Genomic DNA, 14,570 nt, shown 5'->3' on the forward strand with positions numbered 1-14,570 from the left:
ATGTCGGCCCAGATAAGAGGCGATTGCTGATTGCGTCGCCTCTGATCTGGGCCAACATTTACATGCTGAGTGGCAACTAATTAATTAGCTTGTTTATTTTGGCTTTTTTCTTAAAGATGTGCTGGGTGCGTCCCGGCTACTGCTGTACCCCTGCACGCTTCGCGGATTGGTATCGGTTTGCTGCCCGGAGGGTGGGGGCCACTGCACCACCCCAACCTCTGACGACTCAGCCTAACACATCATCATCAGTGTGCTCTGCGCTGACTTCTCGATTCCGGTAAGTGATACTGCACTGTACATTTCTACTTTATATAGGCTGAGTATTTTTATGCATTATTTGCTATGATTTGGCAGCTTCATAGCTTAAAGATTACTGGAGAGAGTGTTCTTGCTGAGAGCACTTGCGTGAGATTTTCACTAGGAAGAACAGTGCAGGCAATGATTGTAGAGAAGTATTTCTACTTTATATAGGCTGTGTATTTCATCATATTATTCCTGCTTTTACTCTTTGTTACTGTTATTTTAGGTTTTATGTGTTATTTGGCATGATTTGGTAGGTTTTTTTGGGTCTGCGAACACTCACAAATTTTTCCCATATAAATTAATGGTAATTGCTTCCTCGCTTTACGAACTGTTTCATAGAAACGCTCTACCTTCGGATGGCGGGGGAAACCTGTAACAGTAAGTGCAATGACAGTGATTCTCTGGTGTTATATGGTGCCTAAAATGAAATTGACAAAATATGGGGAAATTTAAGGTGGGAAGGGATGCCTTCACCTTAGTCACTAAAATACATTCAAGAGCCTTTATAAAGAAAACATTAAGAAAAAAATTGGGACAGCTGAAACTGACAGAAAGGACTAGCATCTGAAAAATATTAACAGTACTTTGAAATAGAGCAGGGGTTTCCAACTTGAGGTCCATGGACCCTCAGTTAGTAGAACTTCAGGAGAACTCACACTTTACATTGATGGTACAGCAGTGGAAACTACAAGCAGTTTCAAACTTTTGGGACTGCACACAACCTTTCATGGTTCCAGAACACATCCTACATAGTCAGGAAAGCTCACCAATGCCCCTTTCCACTGCCTATCACTCGATGAGGACTGGCGTGTTTCCTTGATTTTCCCTTGCTGAAGTCCGTAATCAGTTCCTTGAAGTTACTGATGTTAAGTGCAAGGTTGCTGTTCTGACATCACTCAACCTGTAGATCTATCTTACTCCCGTATGCCTCCTTGTCACCATCTGAAATTCTGCCAACAAAGGTTGTGTCATCTGCAAATTGATAGATCATATTTGAGCTATGTCTAGCTACACAGTTATAGGTGCAGAGAGAGTGGAGCAGTTGGCTACACACACATCCTTTAAGGTTCACCAGTGTTGACTATCAGCAAGATGGAGATGTTATTTTCCGATTTGCACTGAATGTAGTTTCCTGGTAAGAAAGTCAAGAGGGAGGTACAAAAGCCCAGGTTTTGGAGCTTGTTGATTAGGATGGAGGGTATGATTGTGTTGAACGCTGAGCTGTAGTCAATAAACAGCAACCTAACGTAGGTTTGCTATTGTTCAGGTATCCAAAGCCAAGTGGCGAGCCAGTGAGATTGTATCTGCTATAGACCTATTGTGGTAATAGGCAGGAGTTGATTCTGGCCATGTTCAAAACACTCATCACAGTAGATCAGAATGCTATTGGGCAATACACATTGAGGCAGCTCACCCTGCTCTTCAGGGGCACTAGTATAACTGTGAAGCAGGGGGAGCTTCTGAATGTAGCGGTGAGACAGGGGTCCCCAACCTTTTTTGCACCGCGGACCGGTTTAATATTGACAATATTCTTGCAGACCAGCCGACGGGGGGGGGGAGGGGGGGTGGTGGAGATGGTGTTCAAGCACGGTTGCCAACTTTCTCACTCCCAAATAAGGGACAAAAGTAGCAGTCAAATATGGGACACTTGTGTTTACCCCCAGAAAGACTACCATGACCATGAAGCCTCGCGCGAGCACCTGTGTGCCCATGCGTGTACGTGCCGATTTTTTCCCCTACAAATCGGTTTTGGCTTAAGGCTGATTTATACTTCTGCGTCAAATCAGCACCATAGGTATGGCATAGCCACGAACCCTACGCAGTGCCTACGCGGATCCCTACGCCGTAGCCTGGCACGCACCTCTCCCAAAATGTAACTACGCATCGCGGCAACGCAGACTGCAACAACTGTGATTGGTCCGCTTGGTAGCATCGCATTTCCTCCACGCTGCAATAGCTTCCCATTGGGCGACTGAAAGGCAGGGAAGGAACTCTGGCTGCAATGCTTTCCATAAAGCTTCACAGACCTCCGGAATTATGGAGGACACATTTCGCTTTTACGAAAAAAGACGCTCGCCTTAAACTTGTTTACCCCAAGAAAGACTATCATGACCATGACACCTTGTACGGGCAGGTGTGCGCGCATGCGTGACATGTGAATTGCAGAGCGACGCAGACACACCAACGCAGAAGTATAAATGCTCACAATGGTGTTGCCCACTTGCATAGCCTACGGCACAAGCCTGACAGAGAAGTATAAATCAGCCTTTAATCTTCCCGATTCTGTTAAGTGAAACTACGCTGTACGTGCATTATTTCTACTTTATATAGGCTGTGTATTTATCATATCATTCCTGCTTTTACCATATGTTAGTGCTATTTTAGGTTTTATGTGTTATTCGGTATTATTTGGTAGGTTATTTTTTGGGTCTGGGAATGCTCAAAAATTTTTCCCATAGAAATGAATGGTAATTGCTTCTTCGCTTTACGCCATTTCGGCTTATGTTACGAAAGGTTTCATAGGAATGCTCTACCTTAGCGGGGGAAACATGGGACAAGGGCAGTCCTGTATGGGCAAACCAATTTAGCCCAATATATGGGATGTCCCAGCTAATACGGGACAGTTGGCAAACCTATGTTCAAGTTCAACAGTGCGTGACAGGGAATAAGGAAAGGTGCAGCTGACTCATATCGTTTCATATCATCAAATCATACCGTTTCCTCGCGGCCCAGTAGCAAATGCTTTGCGGCCCGGTGGTTGGGGACCACTGCAGTGAGAGATTGAAGATGTCCTTGAACACATCCATCCGTTGGTTGGCACAGGTTTTCAGTGTCCTACCAGGCACAACATGAGGGCCTGATGTCTTGACGGCCCAGCTACTCACTACTGGATCAGATTTCAAGGAAATGTGCCTCTTCACGATTAAAATTTAATTAAAAATGTAATACAGAAATGCTTGCAATGTTTCTGAATTTGGCAAAAAAACTTCAAGCACAGGCAATGGATAGAGGTCATAACTATGAGATCATAAATGAAGATTACAAACATTACAACAGAAGAATACAAAATTAAACATACCATTTGTTGTGGCAAAAAAATATTTATAGTAATCTGATAAACTGCATGGAAAGACACACAGAAATTATATAATGCAGTTTAGAACTTAAAAAAGTTCTACTATTGCAGTAAATTATATATTTTGCTTTGAATACTTACTGTCAGTCAGCTTCTGATCCTTCTTAAGAGAAATTTCTTTATTTGCTATTCCTCTGGCACAATTAATTGCCACTTCTTCCAAGTATTCCACTGTCCTCTCTTCTGGAGTTTTCAACCCAGGGCCTATCAAGTTCAAAAGTTAATGCAATTTTAATTATAAAGCATTTCAGCACAGGCACAGGCACATCATCTATCTACTTCTATGAGAGCAACAATGTCCAGAATGAATGAGAACAAATTATGAAGATACTATACCAATTCCAGAGTCATTTGTAAACAACATTTCCTTCCAAAAATTATTTTAAACATCAAGTAGTACTGTTCATTGGTTAGATTTCTGCCAGTCTACTTTTCTATCTAGTATTAAAGTACCACTTTTAAAATAAAAAAAATTCAAATATAGACCAGCTATATTTCTGTACACCATAAAACTCTGTGACCATGATGGAGTATTTAATCATGATAAATTATACAGTACGAAATTAATGTTGGACAAAATCTAGAAAAATCATTATATGCCATGAACTGATGTTTACTGGAATAAAGACAGACATTCCTTGATATACAAAGAGGTTTGCTCTCTGGGGGAAACACAATGCAGAATTGATAAGCTTTGTCATGTATTTTTTTTTTTAAGTATAACTTGTACAATGTTAAAACTTTTGGATTAGCTTCACTACAAAAACTCTGTACTCCAGTGCTCAAGAACTTTTGACAAAAATAAATCCATCACTATGGCTTTTGCTGACAGCAAAGACAGACAGACTTGATGAGAGACTGGAAAAATGTAATGTTTGAGAGATCAGGCTGTCCTTATACACTACTCACCAAAAGCAATATTCAAGTCCAGCAAATAGTAAGGAAGGCAAGTAGTATGCTGGTCCTCATTGCTAAGAGGATTTGAGTACATAGGATATGGAAGAGTACAGCACAGGAACAGGCCATTCGGCCCACAATGTTTTGCCAAAACTAGATTAAAAGCAAATCCAAAACACCAAAACACTAATCTCTCCTACCTACACCTTCTCCATATCCCTCCATCTTCCTTATATCCATATGTCTATCCAAACATCTCTTAAAAGCCTCTAATGTATTTGCATCTACCACCACACCAGGCAGAGCATTCCAGGCGCTAAGTAAAAAAAAAATTACTCCTCCCATCCCCCTTAATCCCTTCTCACCGTCAATGCATGCCCTTTGGTATTAGACATTTCAACCCTGGGAAACAGATACTCTCTGTCTACTCTAGTTATACCTCTCATAACCGTGTAAACCTCTATCAGATCTCCCATCAGCCTCCGACACGCCAGGGAAAACAACCCAAGTTTACCCGCCTCTCGTGATAGCACATGCCCTCTAAATCAGGCAGCATCCTGGTGAACCTCTTGTGCACCCTCTCTATAACCTCAACATCCTTCCAAGAGGAGGGGAAACTAGAACTGTACACAATACTCCAGATGTGGCCTAACCAGAGTTTTATAAAGTTGCAACATAACCTCCTGACTTTTGAACTCAATGCCTCGACTAATAAAAACAAGCATTCCATAAGCTTTCTTAACCACCCTATCAACCTGTGTAGCCACTTTCAAGGAGCTCTGAACTTGGATCCCAAGATATCTCTGCTCAGCAACACTGTTAATGACCTTGCCCATAACAAGGTATGGTCTCCTTGTATTTGCCCTACTGAGGTGCAACACCTCACATTTATCTGGGTTAAACTCTATCTGCCATTTCTCAGCCCATATCTGCAATGGATCTATATCATGCTGTATTTTTTTTGCCAGTTTTCTACACTATCTACTACTCTACCATTCTTGGTATCATCCACTAATTTACCAACCCACCCACCTACATTTTCATCCAGATCACTTATATACATTACAAACAACAGAGGACCCACCACAGATTCCTGTGGAACTCCACTAATTACAGACCTCCAGCTCAAATAAGTTCCTTCAACCACTACTCTCCATCTCTTCTGTCTTCCATGCGCAAGCCAGTTCTGAATCCAAACAGCCAATTTGCCACAGATCCCATGCATCTTAGCCTTCTGGATTAGCCTCCCGTGTGGGACTTGGTAAAACGCCTTACTAAAATCCATGTAGATAACACCCACTGCCCTACTCTCATCAATCTCCCTCATCATCTCGTCAAAAAACTCAAATCAAGTTGGTAAGGCATGACCTACCACACACAACGCCATGCTGGCTCTCCCTAATTAGGCCATTGGCTTCCAATTGCTCATAAATCTTATCCCTAAGAATTTTCTCTAGCAATTTCTCTACAATTGACGTGAGATTCTGGTCTACAGTTCTTAGGATTTTCCCTTGTTCCCTTCTTAAATAGGGGTACAACATTGGCCACTTGCCAGTCCTCCCAGACCTCACCAATGACTACAATAGCTAGGATGCACTGGTGCAATTATACCGGACCTTGGACAAGAACCCACCTAGAGCTTTGTGTGAAGATTTGGTCTCCTTATCTAATAAGGTTGTTCTTAACATGGATGTAGCTTAGAAAGTATTTGAAATTGATTCTATAAAGGCAGGATACGTCAAGGAGGAATTGGGTAGATCAGGCCTAAGGGGAACATGGTAGCATAGTGATTAGTGCAACACTATTACAGCTTGAGGTGTTCCAGAATTTGTTCAATTCCAGCGCCAACCATATATTGTCTCCAGGTGCCCCAGTTTCCTCCCACAGTTCAAAAATGTACCAGTTAGTAGGTTAATTGGTCATTGTAAGTTGTCCTGTGATTAGGCTAGTGTTAAAATAGGTGGGTTGCTTGGTGGATATACTCTCTTTAGAAAAGAATGAAAGTGGAATCTCATAGATATGTATAAAGATCTAACAGGACGAGGTACATGGAGGATGTAGAACCAGGGGTCAAAGCCTCTGGTATGGATTTCAAAACTCAGATGTGAGGAAGCTTCTTCATCCACTGGATGGTGAACCTGTAGAATTTTCTGCCACCAAATGCAGCCAAGGTCAACTCATTTAAAATAGTCAAGGAAGTAGATAAATTTCTTGATGTCATAAGACACCTGAATTATGAGCCTCAATTGTGCTGAATTGCGGATGTCCCACGATCCAAATTGTGCTCTTAGGTTATGTCTCTATATTTATGGGAGCCACGCTATCTTATTTGACATCTAAATAGATGGTTTGCTGGTAAAGTGGTTTGTATTCTTGCTTTAGTTTAATTTTAAGGCTTTTAATTTTTATCAGATAAATGCTTTAAATTAAATTTTCTGACTTTTAATTTCAAATCATTTCTAATTGATTTAATGATTATGAAGACACGCAGTCCTCTTATATTGTCATTTAGTAATGCATGCATTAAGAAATGATACATTATTTTCTCCGGTGGGATATCACAAAACACAGGACAAACCACGACTGAAAAAACTGACAAAACCACATAATTATAACATATAGTTACAAACAGTGTAACAATACCATAACTTGGTGAAGAAGTCCGTGAGCACAGTAAAATTCAAAGTTTCTCAAATGTCCCACATCTCATGCAGACCGGAGAAGGAAGAAAAACTCTCCCTGCCACGCCGACCACAATCCGACTCTGAGTCATCCGAGAACTTCGAGCTCTGATCAGCTCTCCGACACCGAGTACTGAGCGCCATCTCTGTCCAAACGATTCGACCTCCTTCTTGGTCGCCAAAAGCAGGCAACGCCGGGGATTTTGAGGCCTACCCTCTGAAAGATTCACGACCATACAGTAACGACAGCAGTGAACGGGCGTTTTAGAAATTTCTCCAGATGTTCCTCTGTGCTTTCACGTCCATTCTCCATCAAATCAGAATTGTCAACTTTTAATCCTTAAATCTATTCAATTGTTTCCAAATGACCAACTACTTAGATTAAACAAATGCACAAGCTTTGAAAAAGGGCTTCAAATTGTAGGCTGTTCTACCTCATGCAAACAACTTAAGTAACATGGCCTGTAGATTCATTACAGCATCACAGAATGCATGTGAAGTGCAGGCAAATCAAGCATGATCCAGCCAAATTATGGCAGGCTAAGGCTTTCAGTCTATTTGAAGGGAAAAAAAACTCCAACTTTTTTCCCCCATTGTTAAATGTAGGATTTCTTAGAAGTATTAACTTACCCAGGGGAGAAACTAAATGGTCCACTATACCCATCTTCTTGGCTTTATCAGCTTGAATGTTTTTCCCAGTCAACATCACGTCAAGAGCATTAGGAAGGCCAATCTGATAATAATTTAAGGCAAGAAATTAGAAAATTGAATTATATTCAATGTACCGCTGAGAACCAGGCCATCAGGACAAAATGCTTAATACCAGTTTATGTTCCAGATAAGCTATTATCTCCAATGATATATATCCTTCAACTTTCTTGTCCAGTGTTTATTGTATGTCATGCTATCATAATAAATCTGTATATTATTTGTCTGTCCAAATAACTCGGTAAGGATGATCATACATAACTTTCCTCTTTGAAATCTGTTTTCAACTCTTGCTTTTTTTCCTTAAAATTTTATCTATTATGTTTTTGAACCAGGAACGGTGCCATCAATTTGTATCATCAGGATAGGGTCTTGGGTGTGTACATACGTGTGTACACACACACACACAGACGTGACTATGTTTTTTTGCTCGCTGCTTTAGATTGCTATGTTTTGCACCTCAGCCATGTTTTGTTTGGCTGTATCCGTATATGGCTGAATAATTAAATTTGATTTTTAAATTAATTTGATTATGTATCTTGCATATTTAGTTATACTATATACACATAGACACTTTGTTTGGAATTTTTTAAACATTGGAACAATTGTTTCCCCTCATTCTCTTATTTCACTTCTAACACATTTAAAAGTCACAAACAAGAGCAAATCCACTGTAAGTCAAAGTAATACACACAAAATGCTGGAGGAACTCAACAGGCCAGGCACTATCTATGGAAAGAGTAACCATTCAACATTTCAAACGAAACCCTTCATCAGGACTGGAAAAAGAGAGAAGTCAGGGAAAGGTGGGGGGAGGGGAGGAAGAGTACAAGGTAGTGGGTGACAGATGCAACCAGGAAATGGGGTGGGGTGAAGTAAAGAACTGGGTAGTCGACTGGGGGGAAATCTGATGAGAGCGAACAGAAGGCCATGGCAAAAAGGTGGGGGGGGGGGGAAGCACCAGAGAGTGGTGACAGGCAGGTAAGGAGATAAGGTGAGAGAGGGAGAAATGGCAATGCGGAATGGTGAAGGTGGAGGGAGTAACTGGAAGTTTTAGAAATTGATGTTCATTCCAACAGGTTGGAGGCTACCCAAATGGAACATAACCTAAGTGTGGCCTCATCGCAGCAGCAGGAGAGTCCATGGACTGACACGTTGGAATGGGAAGCAGAATTGAAATGGGTGGCCATCGGGAGATCCCACTTTTTTCGGCGGACAGGTGTTTGGCAAAGCAGACTCCCATTCTGCGTAGGGTCTCACAGGAGGCCACAGCGGGAGGACTGGACATAGTAGATGACCCCAACAGACTGACAGGTAAAGTGTCACCTCGTCTGGAAGGACTGCTTGGGCCTCTGAATGATAGTGAGGATGTGAGGCAGGTGTGGCACTTGGTCTGCTTGCAATGATAAGTACCAGGACAGAGATCAGTGGGGAGGGACGAATGGACAAGAAAGACATGAAAGGATCCCTGCGGAAAGTGGGGAAGGAGGGAACGATGTGTTTGGTGGTGGGATCCTTTTGCGGATGGCAGAAGTTAAGGAGAATTATGTGCTGGACGCGGAGGCTGGTGGGGTGGTAGGTCAGGACAAGAGAAACCCGATCCCTGGTGGGGTGAAGGTGGTTGGGGTGAGGGCAGACATGTGTGAAATGGAAGAGATGTGGGTGGGGCAGCATTGATGGTGGAGGAAGGAAAGCCCCTTTCTTTGAAGGAGGAGGACATCTCATTAGTTCTGGAATGAAAAGCCTCATCTTCAGAGCAGATGTGGCAGAGACGGAGGAATTGAGAGAAGGGGATGGCAATTTTTACAAGTGACAGGGTGGGAAGAGGTATAGTCCAGGTAGCTGTCAGAATCAGTGTATTGATAAAAGATATCAGTAGATGAACTGTCAAATCAGTATCTATTGGGGGGGGGGGGGGGGGGAGAGGAGAGAGAGAGAGAGAGAGAGAGAGAGAGAGAGAGAGAGAGAGAGAGAGAGAGAGAGAGAGAGAGAGAGAGAGAGAGAGAGAGAGAGAGAGAGAGAGAGAGAGAGAGAGAGAGAGAGAGAGAGAGAGAGAGAGAGAGAGAGAGAGAGAGAGAGAGAGAGAGAGAGAGAGAGAGAGAGAGAGATATAGAGAGAGAGAGAGAGAGAGAGAGATAGAGATAGATGTATGTATGTAGAGATATAGAGATGGAGAAAGGAGAGGGAGGTGTCGGAAATGAACCAGGCAAACTTGCGGGCAGGGTGTAAGTTGGAGGCAAATTTAAAAGACTATTCCTTTTATGCAAAGTAAAACACTTCAAGAGGTCTTAAAATCTGAAAAATCAACATGCTTTGTGTGAATATTTTTGGGATAAAACAACCATATCTTCTCTTTAAGTTACATCTAAAAGACATATTCTAAGTTACAAAGAAACCTATAATGGTGCATAATAGACTCATCAAGTTCATTTTTCCCATTGCTTAGTAGGTTATTTGATTATGAATTTGACAAACAAGAACAGCATCACTGAACTCAGTTACTTTGGTTGATACTGCAATCAAATTTGCATAGTAGACTTACTTACCATCTTAGGCAATCGCTGAGTACCACCGGCTCCCGGCAGTAAACCAAGCATGACTTCTGGAGTGCCTAGGACTGTCTTTCTGTCCTTTGTTGCTATCCTGTACTGGCAGGCAATTGCGACCTATAAGCACATTCAATAATTTAGTTTCAGTGATAGGTGTATTAAAAAAAAATCTACGTTTTTTTGAATAAGATACAATGAGCTATTTGCCTACAGAGAATGCTGTGTCACCATTTAATTACAAAACTGAAAGCAATCACAAGTTCCTCAGCAATCTGTCACAGAGTTATGCATATATCATACAAATCACTTCAACTCAAATGATGTTCATCATATTCCATTTCTAACTCTGCAATGGACGGTTGCATTCCTGGGCGAGGAAGAGTCTTCGCCTAGGAGACATATGAAATTCTGTGTGAAAGCAGAAGCCACAGGGCTGATCAATCTTCTACTGGATCGGAACAGAAGACTCTTACGAGCTGCTTTCAATGGCCTATGCCCCAGCAGGGCGCTGAGCTTAAGAAGAAGATACTCCATTTCTGATTGAAAAATCACATGAAATTAAATATTTTTAAATATTTTGGTGATAATTTCACTAAATCATGGATTTCTTCAGTTCCAGAACTGAAAATGAAATAGTGATGGATAGAACAAGATCTTGAGTTATATCAGAATTTATAAGGGTAACAGTGCAAAACACAAGTTGCTGAGTTGGCTTATCAGAAGGCAAAGATAATCGTGAATGAAAAAAAACAACAATTCAGTCAAGATAAAGGATAACAAGACATATTGCTAGCTCTAAAAATAGCTGTATACATTATTGAAACAGGCCCTTCAACACATGTCCATGTCAGCCTTTTATTCCATCTACACTAATCCATTCTGCCCACATTAGGACTATCTTTCAATGTTTTGCCCATTTGAGCCTGTCTAAATGGCTTTTATATGTAGTAATCGTATGTGATTCTACCACTGGCTCTAGCAGCAACTCTGATAGCTCAACTACTCTCTGAAAAATACTTAAATTTTAGATCCCTTTTAAAACTTCTTCCTCTCACCTTAAACTATCTTGTTTTTGGTACTATGGGGAAAAGGTTTCGACTATCTCCCCTATCTATGCCTCTCATAATCCTATATACTTCTTTCTTCCAAGGGTCACCCCTCAGATCATTCACTTCTGGAAAACAGCCTAATCAATCTCTCCCCATGAAGGTTATGGGTCAAATGCAGGCAAATGGGATTTGCTTACATTGGGCATCTTGGTCAGCATTGAAGGGCTTGGTTCCTTCCTGTCTAACTCCATAACTCTACGATGCCTAGTCCCTAAATACAGCAACATCTCAGTAAATTTACTTTTCACTCTCTCCAGCAAAAATCACAGTTTTCCTATAATAAGACTATAATCATTGAGTGTGATCAAAACAACATTGATTCAGTACTTACATGCTTCAATAATTATATCTTACTTTAAGTATGCTGTGGGGAAAGGGAAGTGTACATAAGTTTTGATTTAAACAATTAGAAAAGTCCACTTTTCAAAAGCAAGAAAATAATAATAGCAAAACAGGAAAACACTGAACCAATGCAAAATTTTTTTGAAGGAATTCAGAACATTGAGGTAAATGCCTCTTAGGTGAGAGATGCAATTCATTCAAGACATATTTATATGGAGCAACATAAATAAGCAGGTGTAGATTTACTCTGGAGCTACAAAGCATCTGCTGGAAGAACTCAGAGAGTCAGGTAGGATCTGTGAGAGGAAAGGAAAGGAATCAGTGATGTTTTGGGTTGAAACATTGCATCAAGACTGAGAGTGGAGAGGCAAGATGATCAGAATGAAGAAGAGAAGGGGAGTCTGGAGTGGCTGGTGGACTGAGGAAGGCTGAAAGGTGACAGCCAGGTTCTGATAGATGGGGGAGGAGAACAGGGTTTGACTGATGTTGGGAGATAGTGGTGGTCATTAACTTCAAGCCCTTTCTCCTCGTTTCTCTGCAACTAGTTAGATTGCACATAACAAAGAAAGAACAAAGTCCATACCTCAAGACCGCCACCCAGACAGGAACCATTGATAGCAGCGACAACTGGCTTAGTGGACTCTTCAATCTTCGAAAAAAATTTCTGTCCTTCTTGAGATAAACGAACCACCTCTTCAGCAGTTTTACACTCCTCTATCATACTGCAAAGAGAACAAGCTTTTGTGTGACTACATTTCATACTAATGTAACCCACTTACAATGCAACTTTTTTCACATTCATAGGATTTAACAATACTGCAGCCAATGCCAACTTCTTGCTAAGAGCTTAATTTATATTGGACCAATAAATAATCTTTTGAGCTACTTTTGGAGACTGCAATACAATCAAAGGCTTCAACATAACCCGAAAAACATTTATAAATTTTAAACATGTTGATCAAATTAGAAATCATTGTTTCTTGATTACTTAATTCAGACCGTACATAGTAAGTTCTTAAACTGTACATTACGCAAAGTTTTCTTTCCCCTTTAAGAATAAAGATAATCTGTCAAGAAAGTAACTTTCTCACACTCTTCAAAATTAAAACTGGTAGAAAAACAAATGCTATGATTAATAGCTTTAAAAAAGCTAAGTTTAAAAAAAAGAGGAAAAGAAGCAATATGGACAGGAAATAAACCGAAAAAATGGAAAAGCTGTATATCATATTGCATAAATAACATGGGAATTTTACATCACACAAGGGTCTACAGTCTTCTTGACTGTCAGATCTTTGGAACAACTAGTCTCACCCCACTGCTCTTCTAGTCCTGCAAATAATCCTTGTTAAATGTTGGAAATAAATTTTAAAAATGCAACATACTTGATGTCAGCACCAGCTATGAAACAACCCGGTTTTGATGAGATAAGTACAATGCTTCTGACTGCATCATTTGCCCAGGCTTCATTCATCACATCAGTAAATTCTGACTGTAGCTTTTGGGATAGAGTGTTAACCTAAACAGAATCAAAAGGAAACAAATTTCAAATCACTCAAGTCACATATAAACACAAGAGATTCTGCAGATCTGGAAATCCAGAGTAACACATACAAAATGCTGGAAGAATTCAACAGGTCAGGCTGCATGTACAGAAAAGAATAAACAGTCCACATTTTGGGCCAAGTCCCAATGAAGGGTCTCATTATTTCACTGGATATTATCTCAAGACTTAATTTCCAACATGCACTTGACATTCAAAGGCATAGAATCAGATACCTCAATAAACACCCGTTCCTATAATAATCTTAATTATTTCCACATTGTACAATTTTATACGGAGCTGAGAGATTTTAGTGCTGGACCCTTTGCATATGATAGGCCTTTGTCAATGCTTTCGAAAATATTCTAGAACATTAAAAACTTTCACATATCACTTTCTGAGAGCACTGGATCTGGATAAATTCAAGAGAGTTGATGAACTGGTTAATTTAACTCATTCAGCAGCCAATCATTATTAAATGCTCAATTTAATTCTTACCTTGGAATTTGGTGTGTTAAATCGCACAACCGCAACATCACTTTTGACTTCATAGTTGACATGGGTCCTCTCTATAAGAAAGACAAAAGGAACTTTATTTTTCTTTTTTAAAAGAATTCCTATAGTTCTCCTCAGTTTCCAAAACTGCCTCTTGCTTGCAATGCCATCTCTCAATTGTACGTGTTGTTAGTGAATAGAACTGTTGCCTCAACTCCAAAAATTTCCAACGTTTTTCTGTTCTTTTATTAGACGTCTGCAACTATTATCGTAGCTTTAAAAAAAGTGTCCAAATACTTTAATTCTAGGCAATGCAATTGAACTCTGCATCAACATTCCAAAGGAAATCCTTTAACTGAGAAATTCATCCTGGTATATAAGGAGATCAAATATCATTTCCAACTATTATCATAATAAACTGCTTGTTAAGCATTAAAACTACACCTTAAGAAAAAAAATCACAAAAATAAACACATACATAATGTACTAAGGTTGTAAAACTATTACAGTGATGATTATATAATATAATTTTGTGGTACATTAAAATATAGAAACATCTTGTTGAAGTGTGAGAGTTAAACCCTATCCATTTTCCATTGATTTCATATTATCTGTAATATTCATAAGAAGATTTTATAGGCAAAAATTGCTTTTTCTACACAATTGTGCCTTTTTTGTCCATGAAAGTTAAAGTTGTCTTGAGGCATGGGTTTAGTTAACTTGAAATGAAACTAAATATGGATTGATTATTTGTCGGCCTTTTATAAATCTTTGTCTGACAGCTTCAACTCTTGTTTGTGTAAAAGTTAT

At 40.1% G+C, this 14,570-nt stretch overlaps 1 protein-coding gene across 1 annotated transcript in view; it reads right to left on the reverse strand.

Annotated features, from left to right (window-relative positions):
• The window catches only part of LOC140194038 (trifunctional enzyme subunit alpha, mitochondrial-like), a 56,677-nt gene that overhangs the window by 29,227 nt on the left and 12,880 nt on the right, over window positions 1–14,570 (reverse strand). The window contains exons 3-8 of the mRNA XM_072251400.1: window positions 13,764–13,834; window positions 13,108–13,241; window positions 12,309–12,447; window positions 10,272–10,391; window positions 7,648–7,750; window positions 3,521–3,643 (exon numbers count right to left, since the gene is read on the reverse strand). Coding sequence (XP_072107501.1) covers window positions 3,521–3,643; window positions 7,648–7,750; window positions 10,272–10,391; window positions 12,309–12,447; window positions 13,108–13,241; window positions 13,764–13,834 — 690 coding nt within the window. The remainder of the gene's footprint in view (window positions 1–3,520; window positions 3,644–7,647; window positions 7,751–10,271; window positions 10,392–12,308; window positions 12,448–13,107; window positions 13,242–13,763; window positions 13,835–14,570) is intronic.

The sequence above is a fragment of the Mobula birostris genome, chromosome 2, assembly GCF_030028105.1.
Source record: "Mobula birostris isolate sMobBir1 chromosome 2, sMobBir1.hap1, whole genome shotgun sequence".
Lineage (NCBI taxonomy): Eukaryota > Metazoa > Chordata > Chondrichthyes > Myliobatiformes > Myliobatidae > Mobula > Mobula birostris.